The sequence below is a fragment of the Phyllobates terribilis genome, unplaced genomic scaffold, assembly GCF_046119375.1.
Source record: "Phyllobates terribilis strain yellow unplaced genomic scaffold, ASM4611937v1 Scaffold_4__5_contigs__length_816908805, whole genome shotgun sequence".
NCBI lineage: Eukaryota > Metazoa > Chordata > Amphibia > Anura > Dendrobatidae > Phyllobates > Phyllobates terribilis.
The window spans coordinates 217,256,745-217,282,323 of NW_027362764.1; the positions used below are offsets into that span (position 1 = coordinate 217,256,745).

Below are 25,579 nucleotides of genomic sequence, written 5' to 3' on the forward strand. Positions count from 1 at the left end.
TACCCATTCAAGTCCATGGCTGCGAGAAAAAAAATGTTTTAATGCTATACGGAGGCATTATAGAATCAGATTTTTGCAGATACATTGCAATTCTGGAAACTGTAAATGATCCTGTAAATTATTAATAGCAGCCGCAAAAAAAAAAAATCTCACTTTCTGGGTGAAAATCGGACAGATTTTTTATAGGTTAGTGTGAACCTACCCCCTTAGGACAAGGGCTAGGACCAAAATTAGAACTAGGGTTAATACAAGGATGATTTAGGACTAGGATGAGTGTTCGGACAAGGGTTAGGAATAAGAATGATGAGGGAGAGGACTAAGGTTAATTCATGGATGAGGATTAGGACTAGGATTAGGACTAGGAGGGATAAGGAAAGGGTTGAGGCCACCATACACATACTTCGATATTGGCAGAATTGGCTCACAGTCTAATGTGTATGGGGCCTGACCATGCTGATTTTTCAGCAACTTTAATAATTTCACCTGATGAAAGTTTTTACTTGTTCATCGGGCAATTGGTGGCCTCTTTAAAAAAGGTTAATTGGGAAACACATGTTCCGAGGAATGCTTGTTCCAGCTCGTTTAAATGTGCTCTTAGAGGGAACAAAATACCTGCCAAGCCCCAAGTGCCTGTATCCCACAATATGCCATTGTGTGCATGCATAAAAAAAAAAAAAAAAGTTCCTTTACACAACTGACATGTTGCAGATTTTAAAATTAGCACCATGTGGTAAAAATTGGAGATCCGAGTCCATGCTCAGACTGAGATTAAGGCCAAAGCCCCACTATCCGTATTTGGTCAGTATTCATTCACTATTTTTTTTCTCAGGAGTGGAAGCCAAAACCAGGAGTGGGTGATAATGCAGAATTGGTGACTTGTTTCTATTATGCCTTTTCTCTAATTGTTCCTCACCTGGTTTTGGCTCCCACTCCTGAGAAAAAATACTGACCGAATAGTGAGCAAGTACTGATAGTGGGGCCGTGGTCATCCACACATTCAAGCATATGATGACACCACAGTGGGGAAGGAGACTATGAAGGCAGTGATGCAGCAGTTGAGCCAATGAAGGAAAGACACCTGCTGTCACATAGTTATTCTTGTAATCCCGCACACCACCTCTAGAGAACATAAAAGTGTTTATTATTAAGTCATCCACTTTAAAAGCTTCTAAACAGATATTAATGTTCACAGAAAATATTTAAACAGCAAAGTGTGTGTCATGGCACAACCCCTTTAATGCCCCCATGCACATTAAACTTATATTCGCTGAACCATCCAATATCGACAGTCTAATGTGTATGGGGGGAGCCGGCCACCTAACGGTCAGGAAAGATGTTAATTGTGCATATCCAATTTCAGACATTGTGCTTCCGGAGATAAGTAGCAGGCCGACACGTCAGTCGGTGGCAGGCCGACACGTCAGTCGGTGGCAGGCCGACACGTCAGTCGGTGGCAGGCCGACACGTCAGTCGGTGGCAGGCCGACACGTCAGTCGGTGGCAGGCCGACACGTCAGTCGGTGGCAGGCCGACACGTCAGTCGGTGGCAGGCCGACACGTCAGTCGGTGGCAGGCCGACACGTCAGTCGGTGGCAGGCCGACACGTCAGTCGGTGGCAGGCCGACACGTCAGTCGGTGGCTTTCTCACTGGGAACATAGCAGTGCACAACCCTGCAAGTGAGCCTGGGTATGGGAGGGTCGGCTGAGATGGCAATCGACAAACGATCAGCCATAGCATCGTTCAGCCAGCTTTAAGGCCCCGTCTCACATAGCGATATCGCTAGCGAGATCGCTGCTGAGTCACGGTTTTGGTGACTCACCAGCGATGTCGCTATGTGTGACACTTTGCAATGATCAGGACTCTGCTGTGAGGTCGTTGATCGCTGCAAAGTGTCCTGGACCATTTTTTGGTCGTTGGCCTCCCGCTGGCCAGCACACATCGCTGTGTGTGACCAGCAGGACCAACGATCTGGCTGGTAACCATGGTAAACATCGGGTTACTAGGGGCACGCGCGCACTTAGTAACCCGCTGTTTACCATGGATACCACTCTGCTACGGTGCGCGGAGGCTACCGTTCACCTTAGAGTCGTATCCATGATAAACATCGGGTCACTAAGTGCGCGTATGCCCCTAGTAACCCGATGTTTATCATGGATACGACTCTGCTAAGGTGAACGGTAACCTCCCGCGCACCGTAGCAGAGTGGTATCCATGGTAAACAGCGGGTTACTAGGGGCACACGCGCACTTAGTAACCCGATGTTTACCATAGCTACCAGCCTGCTCCTGCTTAAGCAGCAGGCTGGTAACGGGAGCAGGACATCGTGGAACGATTCTTTCCACGATATCGCTGCTCCCCTGATCGCTGGTGAGCCTGCCTGTTTGACAGCTCACCAGCGATGTATTAGCGATGCAGCAAAGATCCCTGACTTGTCGTATCGTTGTCGGGATCGCTGCTGCATCGCTTAGTGTGACGGGGCCTTTAGTTGCTGCTAGACACAGCTAGTGGTACGTTACGTACTAGGAAAACAAAAAGGATCATTTTTGGAAATTAGACAATCTGATTCTTATCTGCCATGACACCATCTTTGATGGGTTTGATTGAATTATGAAAGGTGAATGGTAGCCTACACTTTACAGCTTTAACCTCTGCCTTCTAAGTTACATTTGTACATGCATTGGCTACTTTTTTTTTTGCTCCGGTGACATAGAAAATTCATGCTAAACGAGGGATATCACTGGATCGCATCTAAGTCTGATGCCATGAAAATAAATCAACAATTCGCTTCCACTGATCCCCCTCAATCACTGGTCGTTTGCCATTTCTAAAGGATTCATCGTTGATATCTGGACTACGTTACATGCTGGTGTCTGAAAGTAAATAAATTTGATCAGCAGATAGTTTTTTTTCCTTTTTATTATTAGCAGTATGTGAACAGTAGTGCAATATCCATACCTTAGGATATGTAAACAGGTTATTAAATCACTAAATAAAACTAACAAAGATTTTAACTATTATGTATCCACAATTTACAGTTGGTGTACACCGGGAATGAGACATTTGTTTGCATATCAAGATTAATAGAGAACATTTCCAAAAAAATAATAATATGAGCTTTCATATCAGACTTCTACATCTTATATCAAAGAGCCTCCAGCTCTGTAATGTAATGAGAAGCAAAGTCTTAGTGGACAAACACTATGGTGGTACTTTCAGAGATTACAGTCTTAAGATGCTATCATTTCCACACTTTCACAATGCCATCTCGGGATCCAGTTACTATAAAACCTTGTGTGGTTTGGAAGGTGGCCATGTCTGTAATAATATCATGGTGCCCTGCTGGTAAGGACTCCGCTCCTCTTCGTGGGGCATCTTCACTGGGCCCCGTCGTATGCTTGCACTGAATTTCCTATAAAGTAGGGTGGAAAAAAAAAAAATTGGAAATATTTTTTTTTTACCATTGTGAAAATAGTCCATGATAAAATGGATTAAGAAATATGAAAATACAATATTAAAAAGTGTGAAGAACGAGTGACAGTAATCTATATGCAAATAGTGGAATAAGCGAGAAATTCTAGGGAGTGGCAACCACCTGGAGCCAGTGGGCTACCATTATCAGAAACATTAAGACTATGTTCACACATCATGGTTTTTTCAATGTAGTTTTTCATGCAAATTTTCAGCTGCCTTTTGCAGTACCAGCAATGTCTATGAGAAAACAGAATTCTCTGTTCACACATCATGGTTTTGTTTTTGTGCAGGATTTTGTGCCTTGCATGGTTTTTTGGAAAATAGAGCAGGTCACTTCTTTCAGCATTTTTTCACCCGTAGGAAGTAATGGTTGGTGAAAAAAACAAACACTGAAAAAACGCATTAAAATTTGTATCAACGTTTTTGATGCCAATATAGAATGGGGTTCTTTTTTTTTTTCATGGAACTTTATGTACATGCATAAAAAGAGACAGAAGGACGGTGAATAAAAAAACTGAAAAATGCATTAAAAAAAAGCAACAAAAGTGAAAGAAAAATCCTAAACAAAATGCCCTTGAAGATCGATCAGGTTTTGCTGCAGAAAATTGACGAAAAAAAAACATGATGTGTGAACATAGCCTAAGTGACCTTCTAAAGAGGGTCAAGTGTGCCGTTTAAAAATTGTATCAATAAGGGATAAGATTTATTTAATTTGTACGCCCCTTAAAAGGAGACACACACACACTTTATAGATTACTTTCTATACACTATTATGGAGAGCAGCTGTCCCCATAATCTGTTGCAAACAGGGTTGAGCAAAACGATTCAGCCTGTGCCCACTAAACCAAAGTCCTGCATACCTTCTACCTGAGGCATGCCCGCTGTCTCTTCTGATTAGTATGCCCCTGTGACATCATGCCTACTAATCAGAGGTGCCAGGGAATCATTTTGCTCAACTCTAATTGCAAATAGGGTGATCATGTCTAACCCATATATAGGATTATTTGTTATATAGATCATGTAACAACTGAAACACTAAAAGTTTTTTTTAAAAATGCTGAACACTTCATTTAATCCCAAGGCAAACTTTAAGCTATCCTATTGTTTAAATGATTAGTAAAAAGTGGTGAGCATTCCAGAGAAGGGCCGTGACTGCACTCCAGTGGGATGCTGCACAATGACATTCTCTGAACATTGAAATATTGTACATCTTTTTTTGTAAACTGTTAATTAAAAAGTTTCAATAGTTTAAAATGTTTCTATTTACTTTCAATTCAAGTCATTTCTAGAATGCTGTTATATATTCATTAATCTTGCAAAATTTGACTGCAGGTCAATCAATACCTACGGCCCATTTTTTCCCACAGTGTGTGGATAAGATGTAAAAAGCTCATCTACTCTGCTGCAATATGCTGTGGACTTTTTTTTAACAACATCCGAACAAGACCTAAAAGTGATAGAGGTGTTCCATGAACTCTTCTGGAAAACTCTGAATAAGAAGAGTCTGTCAAAAGAAAGTGAGTTTGAACCAGGCACAGTTGCTCGGTGCAGCCTTGGCGTGGCTGAGCAGTTCAGTGCACCAGACCACCTACTGGTTTTCCAGCCATTTCTGCCCCCTTCCAGAACTTTCAATCAAGGAAGGAGGAGGACAAGGCAGGTGTAATAAGTAGATGGAAAGGTGCACTGAACTGTTTGGCCACATCAAGGGTCCCCCAATTGCTTGTGCTTGGTTTGAAAAGTCATTTTGGTTTGACAGACTCCATTTAAAAAAGGGACTGATTCCACAGAATGACTGTTCAAACCAAGCTTTGTGCTTCACGGCAGGGCCAATCATTTAAATACACCTTCACACCTGCTTTGTTTTTACCATCTCCTCCCTGCTCTAGGTCTAGGAAGCCAGAGCTGTTACAGAGAGGGGTGGGGGTGGAGGAAAAACATGCAGGTGGAAAGATGTATATAAATGACTGGAATCGCCATGATGCACCGAGCAGCGGGACTTGGTTTGAACAGTCATTCTGTTCTGACAGAGTCCCTTTAAAGTTCCAGGAAATCCTGTGTGGGGAAACACTGTTCTACATATGAAAAAACAAAATATTTTTAATTCAGACATCCTTATTTACTTCTAGGGGTTTATATTTGACATGAGCAATTTCAAATGCCCCCTGGCCGCAGTCCAGCGTTAGCGAGTCTTCACTTCTGCACCCGGGGGTCTCTGGAACTTGCTAGGCCCTGCAATAACATGGCATTGCAGCATGATGCATGTCATAAGGTTACATGAGGCCTAGTAGCATCATGATGTCATGGACCTTGTAAAATGACTGTCACCTAGGATTCCAAGAGCAAAAGATCTTTTGATCTTTTTATTCATTGTGTTTTTTTCAGAATTGTTTAGATATCGTATTTCTGTAAAACACATTAAACTTTTCTCTATAACAACTTCCCAGAGGAAACACTACAAGACTGGCTTAAGATGCTGCCCACAGTGCGCAGAATGGTAGCAGGTTGAGTAGTTTTGGGAAAAAAAAAACAGAGCCCGATTCGTCATTTGTGATTTATTGAAGTCACTCTTCTTGTTATGCCTTATAGTAATCTCTGGCACTTTTTTGCAACAAAGTCTCTGAACCACGTGGTGTTTTATGAATTCAAAGAAAACTCAAAAATGCTCTTTACTTTTGTCTTTAAAGAAATTTTGTGACTTCAGCACCACAAGTTGCAAATGCTTTGAAAAGTCAACAAAAAGTGACTCCTCCTCTAGAAATCTTACTCCAGGCAGGAACAGGAGTAAGATGCACCAAAAAAAAAGTAATTGGCAAGAGTCAAATTTCATGAATCTGATGCTAAAACATCTGGATACCGAAAGTTGAGGAGGAGGTAGAAAAAAAAAAAAATACTATTATAAGTATTATAAGTAAAAGTGGTACAAAACATCTAGAGAATAAGATGGATGCTAAAGCCACTGAGGAGGAGCAAATTACTTCAGAAAGCGGAGAACCAGCAATGATGAATTGGGGGTAGAATATGTCACTTGTGATAAAATGCAATCGGTATATAGCCGATGGCCATCTATAGAGTCCTGTGAGGAGAATAATGCTGCATTAGGTAGCATAAACCCATTTGCCAAACAGGGATTATGTTTCAGAGGACAATTACATTTTTTATGAGGAGTTGTCCAGTTTAACGTGCAAAAACGGGCTGAAGAGTTAATTGAACGTTGTTTTCCTTTTCTTATTTCTCTGTTGCAAATATATTGGCACCTAATATGGTAATTTCCCCTTTAATCAAGGGGGTGGTAACAGAGATTCTTCTATTTTTCCCCCATTTGACATTACCCAATCATAATAAAGCAGTGTCATACAGGGAAGATCACACCAAGATCTCCCAGCACGAAGAGGATGAGAGCTGCACTGTCATGTAGTTACATACTGTAATGTCATTATATACCTGGGATAGAGCCAGAATAATGCTCTGATACCTGTTATACATCCACAGCAGTGCATGTGACAAACTGCAGCTCTCCTCTACCAGCACTGTCATGTCATTACATTAGGGATATCAATACAGAACTGGGAGAGAGGAGCTGCAGTGTGCCACATACACAGTTTAGGATCTCTCCCAGATATCTGGGCATGATTACCTGAAATCTGGGATAGATCCAGAGCATTGCATGCAATAGGCTGAAGCTCTTCTAGCGCTGTCATGTTGTTACATTCTGAATGTCAATACAGCACTGGGAGAGAAGAGCAGCAGTATGCCACATACACTGCTCTGAATCTACCCCAGATATCGGTACATTATTTCCTGATACCTGTGATGAATTCAGAGGATTGTTTGTGACGGTATGTAATGACATTGCCGTGCAGCTCTCCACCCAGAGGGGTAATAGCAGTAAGTACTGACAGAGAGATCTCACCATGGTAAGGACAGACATCAGTCATACTAGATCACAATGAGAAAGCATAGATAAACTTGCTTGAGGGACGTTTGCGTCTCCTCCATTGTATGACGAAGCCTCCTTATGATTGGGCAACATCAAAAGGAGCAAAGTAACAGCTCCCAGCGAAGACTCTCTGCTAGAGTCTACTTGGTTGAAGGGTAAATTAGCACAATAGTCAATCTAAACTTTAGAAGCCAATCTCTCTACAGAGGAGAAAAAAAAATGTTTTATTCCGCTCTTCAGCCCCTTTTTGAAGAGTTAGACAGTTTAAGAAGCCAAAAGCCATGAAAGTTCCTCTTTAGGACCTACACTAAAGCATTAAGGCTATGTGCCCATGATGCAGAAATGAAGCAGAAAATTTCTGCATCTCCCTGGCAGAAAAAACGCATTCGGATTGTACATGCGTTTTTCCTGCGTAATACATGCGAATTCACATGCGTTTCCGCATGCGGATTGACAAGCGCTTTCAAAGAGATTTTAACATCACTTTGAAAGTGCTTGACAACTAGGTCACACTATATAAATCCATGCAACCAGCATGGATTTATATAGTGTGACCTTAGAATGGTTAAAAATAAAAAAAATAAATGATACTTACCTTCCGATGGCTCGGGATGTGCTGCTGTGCTTGTTCCTGGCTGCCGGGATATAGCGATGCCCTGTACTGAAGGACCTACCATCACATGACTGACGTCACCGCAGGTCCTACAGTCCAACGCGATGTGCCGGCAAAGTAGAAGGAGCGTAGCGCGGGCCGCCAGAAGGTGAATATAATCTTTATTTTTTATTTTATTCTTCTTTTTACAGTTTCTATGGTACCTGGGTGTGGAGGAGAGCCTCCTGTCCTCCACACCCGGGTACCATACGCACATTAGAACGCGCCAATTACGCAAGTACAAATGCAGTCTTGCGGAATTGGCGCGTTCTAATGCAAGTCAATGGCGGCGATTACGCTGTGCTTCCGCAAAATTAATGGACATGCTGTGGATTTTTGAGCGCAGCATAAACGCTGCGGAAAAATGCGCATTATGGGCATTGAAAGTGCGGAATTGCATAGGGGACCATGGCAGAAGGCTTACCATGCGTTTATCATGTGTTTACGCTGCGGAAATTTCCGCACCAAAAACGCATGAAATACGCATCGTGGGCACACAGCCTAAAACATGCTTGTTAATATTTAAACCTTGTCTAAAAAGGAAGTGAAAGTTACCATGTAATGTGCTGAAGTTATCATCTAGATTTTAATTCTATTGTCTGTCACTTCAAATCCCACAACATTGGATGTTACGAGGAAATGACGTTACCTGGACCACTTCTGTGCCCTCTATAATCTTGCTGAAATAAGACACAGGCGGCTGAGTGTTATTGCCTCCTGCGATTATATATGATCTCTTTGGACAGGCCAGGTTCCAAAATCTAAAAATAAAGCGTTTAAAAAAAAAGAAGTATGAAACATAGATCAGTATTACAAAGTCTAAAGTACATGAAGAAACATTAATCAGTATTGTGATTGTAGGAAACTGAATATAGTATTTGCTCAGTATATGATCAGTACAATTTGTTAAAGTACTCTGACTACAGCATCAGTGTATATGATGTACTAAACCCTGGCAGTGCAATGTTTGGATGCTTTAGCTGCTGAAGGAGGCTATGCCAATAGTGACAGCATATTAGGAAATTTATACACAACACATCTGGACCCCAGAACACCACAGCTCCCCCATCAATATAAATGTCATTAACCAATATTGTTTAATGGTTAAAAATGACTATCTACAAAAAACATACCTTATTTTCATATCAGACCCCGCAGTCAATAATATGGGGTTGCCATCTGCTGGACTGCAGTAAATTCCATTAACACTGTGTGGTGAAGGCTGTAAAAGGAAAAAAATAAGACATTATAAAATTAGTTTACAGTAAAACTATAGAACAATGCATACACCGCGGGAATAGAATAAAAAAATGGATATAATGAAGAGAATGATCATAGGCGATTTATTCGATTGTACCCCACTGTATTTGTATTTTAGGATTATTCCCATCACAGAAAGGTATGGCATATTGCTATGATATTTCACCACTTTACAAATGGTGGAGGACTGCCTGCTAAGACTTCCAACAATCCCAAAATTGAGGAGGCCCGAGCGCTGACAGTCACAGCTCTATTCAAGTGATTGAATCATGTCATATACGAGATGAGGCCTTGACTTCACAGTGAATAGAGGTCTAAGTCTACATGTGTACATAATATGGCAAGGGTTTTCTTAAATTTCTTCTGCAGGAGCCTCACCAACCAGAACAAGGCAATGCCCGAGCTTCACCTCACAAACTCTATGCTAGCGCATAAAGGATCAGTCATGTATCTTCTAAATTCAGTAGAGATTAAAGGTGCCCATACACATTAGATGGTTCAGCCACCAGATATCTCCTCAGCACCTTCTCTGAACAGGAACCCTCAGTTTGTCCTGGCGCTCCTACATTCTTAATGAGAGAGCCACTGTCTAACATCTGTCCTCCTCCAGTCTCATCTCCAAGGAAAACAAAAGGATTGCTAGAAATCGGACATGCTGAATCCTTCTGTCACTTGACATCATCTGTTCGGGCAGAGTCAAGAGGACAAATTCCAATGACTTCGCCAGAATCTAGTCTAATATGTATTGGGCCCTTTAAAGCACAAGGCTGAGGCAACACATCAATGTGGCAGTCCTGACAGTTCAAATAGTCCTGGCGAGTGGTCTAAATTACACGGGACCACGAGGAATGAGATTCTTTAAAGTCTCTGCAAGAATCACTGGAGAAAAGGCATAAGAAAATAGGATGGAACAACATTATGAGAAGTTAGTGAAATACGGCCCACTTTAAATGCATTATGTGCTGGGCTCCCTCACTATAATTTTATATATATGACTGCACCCACAGATCGGCTACAGTGATCACATGCCGACCACGAAAGAGGTGAAGAGACCAGCATGAGGCCAAGACAGCGGTTCAGATAAACAGCTATAGATCAGTTGGAGACTATGTGGTTTATATTCATTTTAGAGCACACTCAGGCCTTCCGTAAAGTAAAAGGGTTAGAGAACAGCCCCTTTAACGACACATTTAACACTGACACATTTCTGCTGATGTAACAGTCTGTACCACAATATAGATAAAGAGAACCATACCTGCAGCTCTGAGAGTGGAGGAGCATTGCTGGCCCAGAGAGTGAATCTCCTATCTCCAGTCTCCATGTCCCACATAGACACTTCATTATTGCCCTGAACAGCTAGAGGAGAAGAGAGGCAAGGCTTCATTCAACCCACGCAAAACAGAACCCTACATTCTCTAACAATAAGAAGAAGCACAATAAAGGCAAATTCCTCTGTGTATTACGAGCCTGCGATAGGAGAGGGAAAAGTACAAGTGCGAGACTGAAGAAAGAATACGTCTAAAGGTGGAATATGGCTTGTATCAAAAAGGTTTCTCTTAAATGCGAAATTAAAACAAAAAGGCATCTGGGAATGTAGAGGGCTTCATCACATTTTTTGCAAAGAAAATATTCAAGTCTAGAAGGAAAAGTCGAATCTTCTACCTGGACAAGTGTCTGGACAGCACAAGGATGAAGGTCTATAGGCATGTCGATGTACATGTGAAGGAGTTACCGCGGGGGGAAAAGCAGCGCTTTACAGTAGCAGCATAGTGAATGAGAACGTGGAAATCTCATGCACATACGGCTTATTTTGTCTCCTCACAGATCTGAACCACAAAAGCGTTCAAACTCTGCAGCGTGTCAATTTTGTGTTTTTTCATCCAAAATCAAATGGGAAAAAAAAACAAGCAGGTAAAAAAATGCATCAAAAATGTACATATTTTACGCACAGTTTTTCCTGCCAACACTTTTTGCTGCAGAAATACTCAATCTTGGGGCTCGTTTGGACAAAATTATATGTCGTTGAGATGGGTTTTAATTTAATTTATTCATCTTACTCACTTATATAGTGCCATCGTATTCCACAGCACTTTACAGACATTATAATCACTGTCCCCATCGGGGCTCACAATCTAGATTCCCTATCAGTATGTCTTTGGAGTGTGGGAGGAAACCAGAGAACCCGGAGGAAACCCACACAAACACAGGGAGAACATACAAACTCCTTGCACATGTTGTCCTTGGTGGGATTTGAACCCAGGACCCCCGTGCTGCAAAGCTGCAGTGCTAACCACTGAGCCACTGTGCTGCTCATAATGTTAAAATCGGATGCAACACGTACAAAACACTAATCAATTTTATTGAAGGGGCTGTTGAGATTACATGTTACAGCATGTACTAGTCTTACACATTTCTGATGAGACTTGTCTATTTAAGTCAATAGAAAAAAATTTAAATTAGTTACCATATTGCATCTGATTTTTGAGAATACACTGCAATTACAGGAAACTGTATTTGGCCTTGTAAATTATTTATAGCTGCTTATGTATAAACTGATGACCATACGGATGAAAAGATGTCCAATTTTTCATATGCTTGTCTAAACTCTGCCTTGGGCCAAGTTCATACATCCAAAAAAATCACCCTCTGTGTATGGACCATGATATATAGACAGCCAGGTCTCCTACTCTGAAAGCAACAGCCTCATATTTCTTATATATCTCAAGGTCATGCTATAAATTGCAGCTCAAATTGTGAATATATGATGTGTAAGACTTTAAGGGGTTGACCAGTCTAAATTGATAAGTCTGCAGTGACTGTGAATCCTCCCCTTATGGACCCCGCAATCCTCTCCAGTGTACGTACTGTGCACTGCGAGGATTTGCCACTTTGAGCCGTGAATGGCGGGGATGTATGAGTTATACATACTCCCTGACAGAACCATACACTTGTATAGAGCGAGGCAGAACTCTGTCTAGTGACGCAGCTATCTGGCGTGAGTGGCCGACTACAGGGCACGGCCTCGTTCTACACAAGGCCTCGCCCACTAGACGAGGGTCTTCCCGGGAGTATGCATATCTCATACATCACCGCCGTTCACGGACCAGACGTCGGCAAATCCTCATAGGACACAGTGCGTACACTGGGGGGATTCACAGTCACTGCAGACTGCTCATTTTAGATCAGACAACCCCTTTAAAGAGGATTTCATCACTCAAGACATAATCCACATCGCTTTACAGACATTATTACTGTCCCAACGGTGGCTAATAATCTATACTTCCTATTAGTATGTTTTTGGAGTGTGGGAGGAAACCCACACAAAACACGAAAAGAATATACAAACTCCTTGCAGATGATGTCCTTGGTGGGATTTGAACCCAGGATCCAATGCTGCAAAGCTGCAGTGCTAACCACTGCGCCACCCTGCTGCCCATACACAATACTTGAGCGCTATCAGGTGTTATTATTGCTTTTTTTTTTTTAATGGCCTTTTTGTTTTGTTTTATCCCCTCAGTATAGACTGATATATGCAGTTTTATTGCGATATCCTTTTCATTATGTGGTTTAATAAAAAATAATTGAACCATAAACATTCACGGATTTGCTTTAAACCCTTGCTATAAATCCAACCATGGACCTGAAGTACTGCATACAGGCATTTCAATTTAACTCTTCCAACATTTCGTAATTTGACCTTTGGTTTGCACAGAAGCCGGACTGCATTCAGAAAATTAAAAAAAAAAATCAAAAAGCATGAACGCCAGAGAATTTATTTCAGATTAACAGGAGCTACTTAGTGCATTTTACAGCATGCAACTGAAACACACAGAAGCCAAGCGATTTTGTAAAAACACGCCTATTTGGCATTAACATTAGACCTTTGCTGAAAGGCAAGAATGCAATTACACAGATAAACTAACAGATGACTGATCTTTATAATCAGATAGGAATTAAAGCTGGTAATCACCACATATTTGGTCATGTAGCTGTATGACACAGATGATGAATAGCTAGTGACACTTGCCAATGATTGATTATTTTTCTGGATGCTACATGTTAGGAAAAATATAATTGTGTCTTTGATGGGTGTTTTCTATTATGCCACAGTTATTTAGGAAAATGCTAAATAATGTGTCGCCATCTGTAAGTAAACATATTTACTTGTTAAAGAGGTTGCCTTATGTGAATAGTGCATATGGACATCTCAGTGGGGTCCCTTCTCTGACAAACCCGGCTCGTCCATGCATTACAGGGTCATTTATTTGATTGGACAGCAGGTCACGCCACGTGGTCCGAGGGCAAAAAAAAAAAAGATATGTGCAGAGATTCCTTGAATAGCATTGGACCAAGTGCTATGTGAGGCTTTGACGGATCACACCCACACAGAAACTAAATTCGTCTACACAAGTCTTAAGAGTGATTTCCCTATATTCCCCTGTGTGATTGGGTGGGCATGTATGCATACTTGCTGTCATGTGCAAACTAGTCTCATCCAGCATCTCTCAATATAAGAGAATTGAGAAGCACAAGAGCTTGACACGTGACCGCAAGTAAGCAAATCGCCAAAGCGCACAAGGGGTAAAGGCGAATAGTGACAGTGTGTACATCGCACACTGTCACGATTCAGCCATCTGCAGTCAGAGGGACGGCAGAGTTATTCTTAGACCACACAACCCCTTTAATAATATTGAAATCACTTACCAGCTATAACCCAAGACTGATACATCGCATGCATGCTCAAGGGATGCATCAGCAGACGACGAATTCTTGCTCGAGCTGGGTGAGTATGGCTGGATATTGGCAACTGGAACCTCATGTCCCAGCAGGCCATAGTTCCACTGCTGGTTCCTAATAGAAAGATTCAGAAAAATAACCATAAAGAGCAAACATTTTTTGATTCAGTAGTGAACTAAAATCAGTCATCCAAATCAGAGGATTGGAGAGAGAAATCTAAATCCCCATTAATTGCATCTCAAAGTGGATTATTAACCCCTTAATGCATCATACAACGCAGACCCTGGAAGCCTTTTTCTTTCGCTGAGATAAAGATAAAGGATTGTGTTGAACTTTTTGGGCAGAATTCTGTGTGTCCTACTTTTTAAGGTAACAAAACCTATAAAAATTGGAGGAGTATAGAGGCCACATAATAAAAGGGACTCTTGATTGATTAAGTAACATACACCTGTAAAAGCAAATAAAAATACTGAACGCACAGATACTATTCAACGGGAAAGCGCCCCAATGAACTGCAATGTTATTTTTAAAGCAGACAAAAAAGTAAATAAAGAAATAATAGCACAACTTTGTTCAATCAGGTATCAGATGTAAATGCACTATAAAAGGATAAAAAAGCCAAGGCATGGAACTGGGAAAGTAAGAAGGCTGAAATAGGTGGCAAAAAATATCTACTGGTAGTTAAAGACCCAGAAGTAAATCCAAGACGTAAACAATTAAATAAGGTGTTTAAGCAGCACATCAAAGCTTAAGAAATGCCAAGTGACATAACAGCGCCTATTAGAGAAAAGTCCAAGTGGCTAGCTGCAAGATGAAGTCTGACAATTAAGGAATACTGAATAAAGACATATAAAAAGTAGAAAAATCTAAGGAATAGTGTGGATAAGTATAGAAAAATCCCATGGGTAGTGCATATAATACCGGAGGAGAAGGTGAGTATGCTAGTTCAGTATTGCGCAATGACCTGCAAAGGAATAGTACAGAGAACACCCCATCGCACGTTTTACGGGGAGTGGGGTGAGGGAGAAACTAGAGGAGAGTTGTCCTGTTCTCTGTGCTATTCCTCTGCAGGTTGTTGCCCTCTTGACCAGCACTGCACTAGCACACTTACCAACTCCTCAGGTGCACTTTGATTCTCAAAAACAAAGCAGTAAAAAATAAAAATAAATAAAGCAGAGTAGTGAAAAAAACAAAAAAGGATTAGGTTACAACAATAGAGATTCAGGATTAGTTTCAGATCACTCTTAGTTCCAGCAGGTGGGTGTAGGCTGCTGAGGAGGGGCAGACTTCTCTTTGTGATACTTCGTGCCAGCAGTGTACACCCATGCTTTTTTTTTGTAACCCAATGTAGCACCTGAAACTATTTTTAACCATGATCTGTTCCTATATTGCAGCATTGCTTTTTTTTTTTTCGCTCAGGTGAGAGCACATATAGGCTTTAAAGGAAACTTACCAATACACAGCCAGCACTGGTGGATATCCACTGCAAATGAGGTTATTAGCCCTAATCGCAAATCATGTTTTAATGCCCAAGCATTACTAGAAGATCTCAGATCCCACCCAACGAGAGATCCATTGACTGTGGCGTAAGCCAGTACAGACTGGGATCCAGAGTTGAACTGGTGTATATCTATTACACATCCCTCTTCTAGTGGATCCAAAAATCTAGAAACAAAAATGGGAATTATGAAGTGAAGGTATAAATAAATGTCAACGGTATGATGGTTTACAAAAAGTAGGTTTCATGTATCACATGCTTTTTTTTTCCTGTAAGCCAATGTACAGGCCAGCTCAGTGTAATAGCCCAATGTATATCAAATGTATCCATAATCTTATTTTTTGTCTAAAACTAAATACTTTTAAGCTGCACTTACTTGCTGAAGTAGAGAATTCATTGACAACAGCAACTCTACAGGGACTAAAGAAAGTTACAGATCCATCTGTGTGCACTGATTTTGCTAGATATTTTTCTTAAAGGGAAGCCACCATCACAAGATCACCTATTGCTTAAATCGGGGTTTTTAGTTTAATGCACTTTTAAAAATTTTGTACAGTTTCCACCTCTTCCCCATATCACATTCTTTAATGATATCACAAATTAAGACATTTTCCATTTTCACACTCACCAGTGCAGCTTTTTTAAACTCTAAATTTTTTGTTTTAGGAAACAATACATGCACATTAGCCACAAAGAACAACCTCTGACCCCATCATTTTTATTGAAGCAACTAATGAGCGCATGAAGGGAGCGAAAACGGGGTCAGCTGTGCAATCGTCTATTGTGATTTATGGATCTTGTGTCATAAGCTGTGTGTAGAGCAGTTACCTGTCATGTTAATCCTGCCTCTGCTGATAAGGCAACTACTGTAAACTCTTCTTGAAAGAACAGTGCAAGTGGCCAGAGTAAAACCAGAAAAATTGCTACTTTTTTTTTAAATAAAAGCCATGATTTGATAAAAAAATTATGCCTATTTTTTTTTTAGTTTACATTTATCACAAAAAAACTGATTTAAATCATAGGTCACTTTCTAAAGATGGCTTCCCTATAAAACAGAATGCAAATAGAACATACCTGCTTTGTATTGTGTGAACTTTTGGCGACTTAGGTGGTTTAGAAGCTTCAATAGCAAGAAGTTGTATGTGGCCATTGTCTGAAGCCACGGCTACGTACTGTGATCCTTGGCAAAATGTCACAGTTTTAATATTTCCACCGATGCGAGAATAAGTCACTATGGATCTAAATCACAAAATAAGAATGCAATTCCGCAACGGAGTCAGTGACATAACCGCAAGACATAAATACACAGGAGCAGTGGAGTAACGCAGGGAGGATCATCCCAATATCTTGTAGCATTAAAAATTTATTACACACTCAGAACTATATGCATTTTTCTCATGTGCCTCCCAATATGTGCAGGTGTAAAACAAGCTCAATGGGTCTCTTGTCACCAGCAGGTATGAGCTGGGGGAATTTCAAAGGCTAGATTACATGTACAATAAATAAGGCCTTAAAAGGGGTTTATCCAACAAACAAAGTACATTTTAATCAATAGATCTTGGAATAAACATAAGTTACACATTTGGATGGGTTAAAAAAAAATCATCCGGTGCCGAGATCATCTTATAAATGTGCCCCTGCTGTGTACTGTGTAATGGCTGTGTCTGACCGCGCAGGAACATGGTCTGATCATACCACAGCTCCTGGGCAGAGGAGGAAGAAACAATCCGCATGTGATCCCATGCTGTCCTGCCTGTATAATACTCTTTTGCGTCCTCACCTACCCAGGAGATGTGGTATGATCAGACCATGCTCCTGCATGACCAGACAGACATTACACAGTACACCGCAGGGAAACATTTATAAGATTATCTCAGCACAGCAATATTTATTTTATTTTTTTTAATATCTATTGATTAAAAAATGTACTTTATTTTTGGGACAACCCCTTTAATGCTCCAAAAGGTCCTCTAAAAAATTATTATTCTTAAATAGATATGGCCGACATCTCCACTTGTACTAGTTTTGGCTAGTATGGCTGATGTAAAATGCAGTGTTTATGATAAAGTCTTTAACCTCTTCCTGCATATGCATGTATCTGTTCATACATTTTAGCAGTGGGTTTCTGTATACAGACGTTCTGCTACGTCATTGTGATTACAGGCACAAGAACTGTGCTACTCCATCTGAAGAGGGAGCAAGCTGTAATATACAGCCGACATCTCGCTGCAAACCCTTTATTTGCAGAGTTCAATGGCAAACAAAAGGAATGGCCTAGCAAATTGTCAGTTGGTTACTGACAGGTAATAATGCTTTAGTATTATACAAGTAACGCTATGTTCACATGTCCAGTAGTGATTAGTTAGAACAGATCCAGCAGCAATCCGTTGGGTCCGTTAATCAGCCATCAGAAAGGGGGAACTGACTGTTGGGCCCCCTTTCTGATCCCAAGAATAGAGATCTCAAAAGTTAAATTGAGTGGTGGTGCACAAGCTTGAAAACCCTGCTCTATTCATTCTTATGGAGTTGATGGCACGGCTATCTTTGGCACATAAAAATTAGTCGAGCAGTGCACCACTGGTTAATGTAGACTGGGGGACTTTGCAAACTCAGATTTGGGGCTCTGCAGGGTTCACAAAACTTGAATCCCCAAATACCATACATTCACCACCTATCATGATTTAAGATGATAAATTTAGTGGAAAAACAACCCTAAAAAATAAAAATAAAAATGGAAAAAGTGCAAAGAAAAAAAAAAAAACACTTGCCTCTTTATTAAATTCATTTCTATTATTGTGAAACAGTAGTAAATAATAGAGTATACATATTTGGTATTGCCATAATTGTACTGACAAATAGAATTAAGGTAACACCTTATTTATGTTGGAAAATACATATTAGAAAAAAAAAAAAGCTTGAATTACGTTTTTGTTTTTTTGTTTTTTTATTATTACTGGAGAAAAAAGGGGTCACTATAGAAAACAACTCATCCCACACAAAAATCTAGCTCCTATCAAGCTATGTGTATGGAATAATAAAGTATGGCTCTCTGAATGCGGCAATGAGAAAAAGAAAAATTCCTCTGGTCCTTTGCTTAGGCTTAGTACTGAAAAGGTTAATAAAACGGCTTACTTTGCAAAAAAAACAGTTATAAAACAATTATTATCTGGACACTATTTGTTATACCTTGTTGTACTGGTTTTTCCTTCCATTTTCGCACTATTCCAGATTTTTACTGTTCCGTCATCTGCGCAAGTAGCAAAAACTGAATGTTCATCAGAGACACGGATTCTGTTTATTGGGCCACAATGTTCATGTAAGTGAGCCACCAGCAAGCCTTTTGGGTGCCATCCTAGGAAAAAAACAAACTGTGTAAAGAACTAGAATATTTAACAAATATTGGACAATGCTGAGCACTTGGTGAAAAGGCAAAAATACAGTATCATCTATCTGATGCCACTCAGAACAGCCCTGTGAGGTTACAGGAACAATCCTTGCCAAAATATTAAATAACTATACTTTCAAGTAAGTTTTCAGAGTAATCTACAATCTGGGTGTACAAAAGGAATAACACAATTTTTGGCCATTAATGACTTGTATCCTGCATTCTTCACCAGTGTTCCCCTCTGCAGGCTGTAGTGCTTGCAATTGATTCTAAGCTAGTGAGAGGAGACTAGCCGCTATGATATCTCCCATACACCACACAACACACATACAGAGGCACATAGGAGAATACACAGCAGTACTGAGCAGTGTAGCTATGAATCCAGCTCTGTCATAAGCCAATATACATGCTACAAAGTTGCATATCTGGCGCTTCTCCTTTTTGCCCTCTCCATAGATGTTAATGTGCTGTGTAACCTGACACATCAAACAGTCAATCTTGTCTTGAGCAAGACATATTTGAGCTGGGTTTTTTTCGGGAGGCAGGGAAAGTGGCTCATCAGTGGAGAAATAAGCACATTGCTCAGATATCAACGTTTTAAAGTGACCTGTAGTATTGTTTTATGCAAGTTTGGTAAAAGTATAGTGCCCATTTAACCCAAGCAACAAACTCCAAAAGTGCAGTCAAACATTACTGTGGTATAGACTGTCACCACTTAGCAGTCCACACACTTGAACTTACTGTCATCGAGGATAACAGGCAGGACAACTGGAGCAAGAAGCGACAATTCCAATCTTTATGGTCATTTTAGACTTGGAGTAAATTCACGAGTAATTACAATTTTCCAACTATGAATTTTAGATGCGCAGCTTGTAAAGTTATGTTGCAAATTTTCATCTGTGGCAAATAATTATCAAAATCTGCATGTACAAAATGCAGATTTAACCCCCTGCATTGCAAAAGGGGTGGGGGGGTGGGGTTAGTGGTGAAAATCAATAGCATAAATGGACACTATTTAAATCCCACACAGCAAGTACATTTCTGCATTGGATTTTTTTTTTTTTTTTTCACTTTTTTGCAAGTGGTTGAGGTTTGGTAAAATCTCATCGACTTTGCAGAGAATACGCTGTGGACTTTCAGCCCATAAATCTGAACAGAAGATCTGCAGCGGATCCACCCTATGTGAACATACACTCAAAAGAGGGGTTGCCAATCACAGGTAATTCTACCCACAGTTTGAGTTTACCATGGCAATCTCTTTAAGGGTGTATTCAGACTGCTGGATTTCTATACGGATGTACCATAATTGTAGAATAGATTACATGAAATGTCGTCCTTGCATTGCAGTTAAATGTGATCGGCACTGTGGATTTTGTGGCAATTTATGTTGTGGATCTTAACAAAAGGTTTGACCTTTGACAAGACAAAAGTTGAAATCTCCTGAATTTTTAATAAGGCAATATGCAACAAAATACAGCTCAGAAGGTAATGATAGAAAGCAGAAGATAAAAAGTAAAAAAAAAAATATTGGGACAAAATTGTTACATTGATTAATAGAGGCAGGATGAATTTTTTTGTTTTTTTTCTTATGTGTGATCTCTCAGCCATGGTATAAGCGTTATAAAGTAAAATGGTTTTGAATTTTGTACGGTGAAATAAATGGGGGAAAAAAGCCACCCCAAACCCACTCTCCCCTATATTTCTAGAATTAAATCATTCCATCCATAACTGCTAAAACCAACAAAACTATAAATGCATAGTCCAAGTATAGCCACTTGAGTAGTACACACCAATGTATGCTTATGGTCATTGACAATTTATTCGGTTCTTAGACTTGTCAGTTGAATACAGTACAATTTTCCGGCCATATCATGTATATACCTGTTGGTGGTGGCTTACTCTCCCATTCAGCATTCTCCATCATGTACTTTACCAGCCTCTCGGCATTGCACTGCTCTCGCTTCTGTTGGATGAGCTGCTGAAGTTCACTCTTACATGTAGTCATGCGGATCTGTAAAGCTGCAGGCTGAGCGGCGCTGTTGTTGGTGTGTATCGGCACTGTGGGTTTCTTTGATTGGTTTCCTACTGCCTCGGATGTCTAGGACAGAAGAAACAGAACATCAGCTTAGAGTTTTGGTAAAATTAAAGTTCAATGTGGAATGATTTTAACTTTGTAAGTATAATATATGAATGATAGTCCTTAAAATTCCCAACCCACATTGTAGTATTACATCAAAAGGAAGGAGTTTGTTAAGCGTTGTCCACTACCAAAAAAAAATCTCAAAGGCCTCAGGGTGCTGCATGAAAGTAAAGAAACAAAATTGCTAATTTACTATTTCCCAGACCGGCTTTGGCTTGTTCTAGTGTACCCCGCCGGTCTCCTGACAATGTCCCGTGGCTGCAGTGGTCACATGACAGTTTGTGTCAGGAGACTGAAGGGTGATACAGAGATGAGAACGGAGCAACAGAGTCAGTACAGGAGGCAAAGATACTTTTTCTTTTGCATTAATAAAAGGTCCATCCAGTAGTCAAAAAACCCTTTGACGGTCACTTACATACAGTGGGTGGTGGCCGATATCTTAGTCTTCACAGCATGGATGCCAAGGTAAATTGTAATCGTAGTATCAAAAAAGGAAAGACCGAGTAGAATGAATGATCTGTTACTTCATTGTCAACACCCCAATATTATATTAAGTTTATTGATAGTTATAGCTGTTGTATATTTGACTAATGAGACTAATAGATTGCTGATCCATCACTGAAAGGCCCAAGTATATTACAGGAGTGTTGGGGAGTACTTTTTTTTTTAATGTAAAAAAGCAATGTTACTAGGATTCATTCAATTGATGCCTTTTCAATCAATCCATGAGCTCAGAAGTACCTGTGGTGAGGAGGACAGAGGGGGGTTAGCGGCAGCAGAAGAGTCTGAGCGAGGCTTAGTTGCTTCCTGGTCAGCAGGAGGCAGAGTTTTCGGTGCCGTCTGGGCTATATTTGCCGGCTCCATTGCACCAAACATGCTCTTCCACTCCTCATTCACGTTGGAATCTTGCTTCACGTGCTTCCGTGCTACAGTGTAAAGGGTAAAGGAAATTATTTCAGAATAAACTCAAAGTAGAACTTAAAAGGTGAGGTCTGAAATTAACATTTATTTAAATCCTAAATGTCTCTTTACTGTAATAGTCTAATCACAATTTACAAATAGAATATAAAGAAAAGTAATGCTACATCTCAACATAAGAAAGATATATTCTAAGGGATTCGCATTGCTAAGGTGCATATACATTGCATGATAATCGGGAACATACAGTGCTACAAAAAAACAACAACTCATAATCGTGGAGTATGAACGGGCTGCCAGTCGTGCTACGAACGAGCAAAGTGATCTTTCGGTTTACTTAAATATCACTGTTCTCAGCTGGGCATCATCCTGTGTAAAGAGAAGCTGTGCTGCCGAGAACAATGGCAGCCTATGCACCCTGAACAATCCAATATTACTTGTTCTGGGTGCACCGTAAGTGCGGTCTGCCTGTCTATACAGACTACTAAATGACCAACTTACATGTTGCTGAAAAGGAGTCGCTAATGCCTTGCATCTGCTGCTTTAAATGCACCTTTAGTTGTAATCACTGAACAAGAACTACTACATCAGTAAGAGGTCACATCATCTACATACCTCAAATACATGGAAATAATCTTTTATTCTGACGCAAGTCTTCCAGTCTTTGAAAAAGTTTTTAAAGAGAATCTGTAAGCAGGTTTTTGGCAATATAATCTGGGACCCCGATTCCAGTGATGTACCATGTAGTCCTGCTCTGTGTAACGCAGCCCCCACCACTGATTGGCAGCTTTCTGCCCAAGCACAGTGCACCCAGAAATCTTCCAATCAGAAGTGTGGGCGGGATATACATAGCCAAGCATTCAGAGATCAGATAGATCTGTAGCAGATAAAATAGGGATTTTATAAAAATTACAGCAAGCCACTCAGTAAGTGACATCACTGGAATAAGGGTCTCTTTCCCTACATTATGCTGCTCTCAGATCAGGTTGCAAAAAACCTGGTGACCTATTCCCTTTAGTCACTTATTCCAATAATTTCAGGGGGGTTTTTTTGTGATACACAGGCTTCATGTTATGCTTTGTTTGTGTGCCTGTCATCTCCGCCCTGCTGATTTTCTAAAAGAATAAAGCACCACTTATGCACATTTTTAAACGGTGTCCCCCTTTCTATCATTCTTATATGTGGGATATATATAGTTTTATAGTTTTCAGTTGTTTCAGAAGATGTGGCTTGTGCTAGCAATGGCATTTGTTTAATAGTTTTATGTTTTTTTGTCTTCAAAGTATTTATTGGGCATTGTAACATGTGATATATTAGGGCCAGTTACATGCAAAATAAAGCCTGCTGAGATGCACAGCTAAGACCAGGAGATCGAGCAGCTACTTGGCACCTGGTGATCACAATACTGCAGTGGCAAGTGTCATTGTAGTATACTGAACTGTGTAACAGCATTCACAAATCACAAGAGAAGCAGTAATGGAATATGAAACGATGGCTGGAAGGGGGTCATATTTAGATCCTCGGTCTTGGAACTTACGCCGCTTATCTTCTGTGTCCAGCTTTGCTTTCACGAGATCAGATTGTCGTCCACATATACCTAAAGCCTGTAGGTCAATCACTCCTTTTAATGAACTCTCATGAATGTGACTTTGATCAGCTACATTTGCCTTGGCTTTGTTTGACTTTAACATAAAATCCTTAAGTGCCAAAAGCTTATCTTCTTCGTCTTCCGTCATTCCCTAATTGAATAATAAAACAGAAATTATTGTTGTGATAGAAGGGTTGCATTACGAGTATGTCTGTCATAATCCAAGGCTTATACCTTACATCAACTCCACCCATTGTTTCCCTGAGTCTCACACTGTATAATAGATATTGAATACTATTTTTACAGTATTAAGTGGCAAAATGTTTGCACTATCAGTTTTTAGCTCTATTCTTTAACGCGTGTGTCAGCACAGAATGACTGTTCAAAGTACAGGTGCTCAGTGCACCCTTGGTGCGGCCAAACATTTAAGTGCACCTTCCCACCAACGTACAGGAACAATAAACTAGGACTGCAGCAGGAATGGAAGAGAGAGGATATGTGCATATGTTCAGTATTTGCTACATACATTTCTCCTGCAAATACCAAAGTGTTGGCAGGAAAAAAGCATCAAGAAATACGTGCTTTTTTGCGCAAGGGGTTTTATGCATTGGTTCCCCATTCATTAGAAAAAGGAAAAAACAATGAACAAATAGCCGTGTCCAACCGTGATTTATTAGCATGTCAAACAAATACTGGTCTTTTTTCAATCCCTCAATAAAGTCTAAAAAGTGTTTCTATCATCATTAACAGTAGAATAATAATAAAAAAAAAATCCTTGTGGTCAGACTGTAGCATGTGCCTACAGGTCACTTGGACATTTGTGACCTAATTAATCCTATACCTGTGACAGCAGTTTCTTCAAGAGCTGGGCAACAGCTGGATCCTCAGCCGGGGGGCACTCCGGCAGCGTACCATTCCTCTTTTTCTGACGCATCTGTAAGTGTCTGAAGAGGCTGGCAATGTCCTTTGATCGCAGAGCATAGTCAAAAATGGATCGGTTTACAGGCTCCTTTAGCACACTCAGAAGGACAAGTTCCTTGTCTAGCTGCAAATGTGGGATAAAAGATTAAATGCTTTAAGGGCTGAAGGCCTGACTAGTGACAAGTAAAGCAAACTGAACAGGACTAATAGGAGTAAGTCATTCTAATGAACAGACTAGTGATCTGCCCCATAAGTTACCTCACTGCTGTAAATAGCCAGCCTTTGATGCAGGGCACATACCTGAATAACGGGTTGAGTAATAAATGGTTGTAGATATGGCATTAACCTACAGTACACATCAGCAATGTTTAACTGCTGAGCAACTGTAGTAACGAACCCCACAGCTCCATAACGTATCCACAGGTTGGGGTGGCACAGAAAGGGTGCTGAAAGGAAAAAAAAACGTAAGGCAAAACCATCCCAGAGCAGATTACATTCAGAACAAGAACATACCATGGCCCAGATGCATCAAGACCGGCATTGCGCCCCTCGGTCTTGATGAGGGGACATGTTGGACACAGACGCTCCTGATTCAGTAAGAGGTGCTCATTGACATGCTTCTTAATGAATCTGGCGCATCTGAAAAGTGGGACGTGCGACTCCGAGTAAGATTTGTGGTGAAGCATAATGCGGCACACTCCAATTTCCAGACAATCCCGCCTCTAACTGATTTATATGAGGGTCTGACTCCAACATGCACCCTAATTAAGAGTGGTATTGTTCACACTTCATGAATCTGGGCCCATTTTAACAAGCTGCAAGAATGTTAGATTCAATCACTATTCACAGAGCTGGGGCGTCCCAGTGACTATTGCAAATTGAATACACATGAGGGGGGGCCCTGGTAAAGAAATGAAGTAGTAATACTGCCCTTCTTCAAAAAGGGAGATAGTTTGTGTCTGGTCCATTATCGAAACATTGGAAATGGCAGGAAATGCATTGAGTGGAGAGGAGACCCAAAAGTAGAGATCAGCGAGGACTGTGTAATAAAGGGTATTGCAGAGGTTTGATG

The 25,579-nt window shown here is 40.6% G+C and overlaps 1 protein-coding gene across 2 annotated transcripts in view; it reads right to left on the reverse strand.

Moving 5' to 3' along the window:
• Nucleotides 1–2,898: 2,898 nt before the first annotated feature.
• Nucleotides 2,899–25,579, reverse strand: part of PIK3R4 (phosphoinositide-3-kinase regulatory subunit 4) — a 52,929-nt gene continuing 30,248 nt past the window's right edge. For both annotated transcript variants that reach the window (XM_073678076.1, XM_073678077.1), the window contains exons 8-20: nt 24,808–24,953; nt 24,428–24,631; nt 23,536–23,737; nt 21,822–22,006; nt 20,822–21,038; nt 18,742–18,907; nt 16,630–16,794; nt 15,511–15,722; nt 14,025–14,171; nt 10,576–10,676; nt 9,194–9,282; nt 8,710–8,821; nt 2,899–3,409 (exon numbers count right to left, since the gene is read on the reverse strand). In XM_073678076.1, the coding sequence (XP_073534177.1) occupies nt 3,239–3,409; nt 8,710–8,821; nt 9,194–9,282; nt 10,576–10,676; nt 14,025–14,171; nt 15,511–15,722; nt 16,630–16,794; nt 18,742–18,907; nt 20,822–21,038; nt 21,822–22,006; nt 23,536–23,737; nt 24,428–24,631; nt 24,808–24,953 (2,117 nt within the window). In that variant the 3' untranslated portion in view covers nt 2,899–3,238. The remainder of the gene's footprint in view (nt 3,410–8,709; nt 8,822–9,193; nt 9,283–10,575; nt 10,677–14,024; nt 14,172–15,510; nt 15,723–16,629; nt 16,795–18,741; nt 18,908–20,821; nt 21,039–21,821; nt 22,007–23,535; nt 23,738–24,427; nt 24,632–24,807; nt 24,954–25,579) is intronic.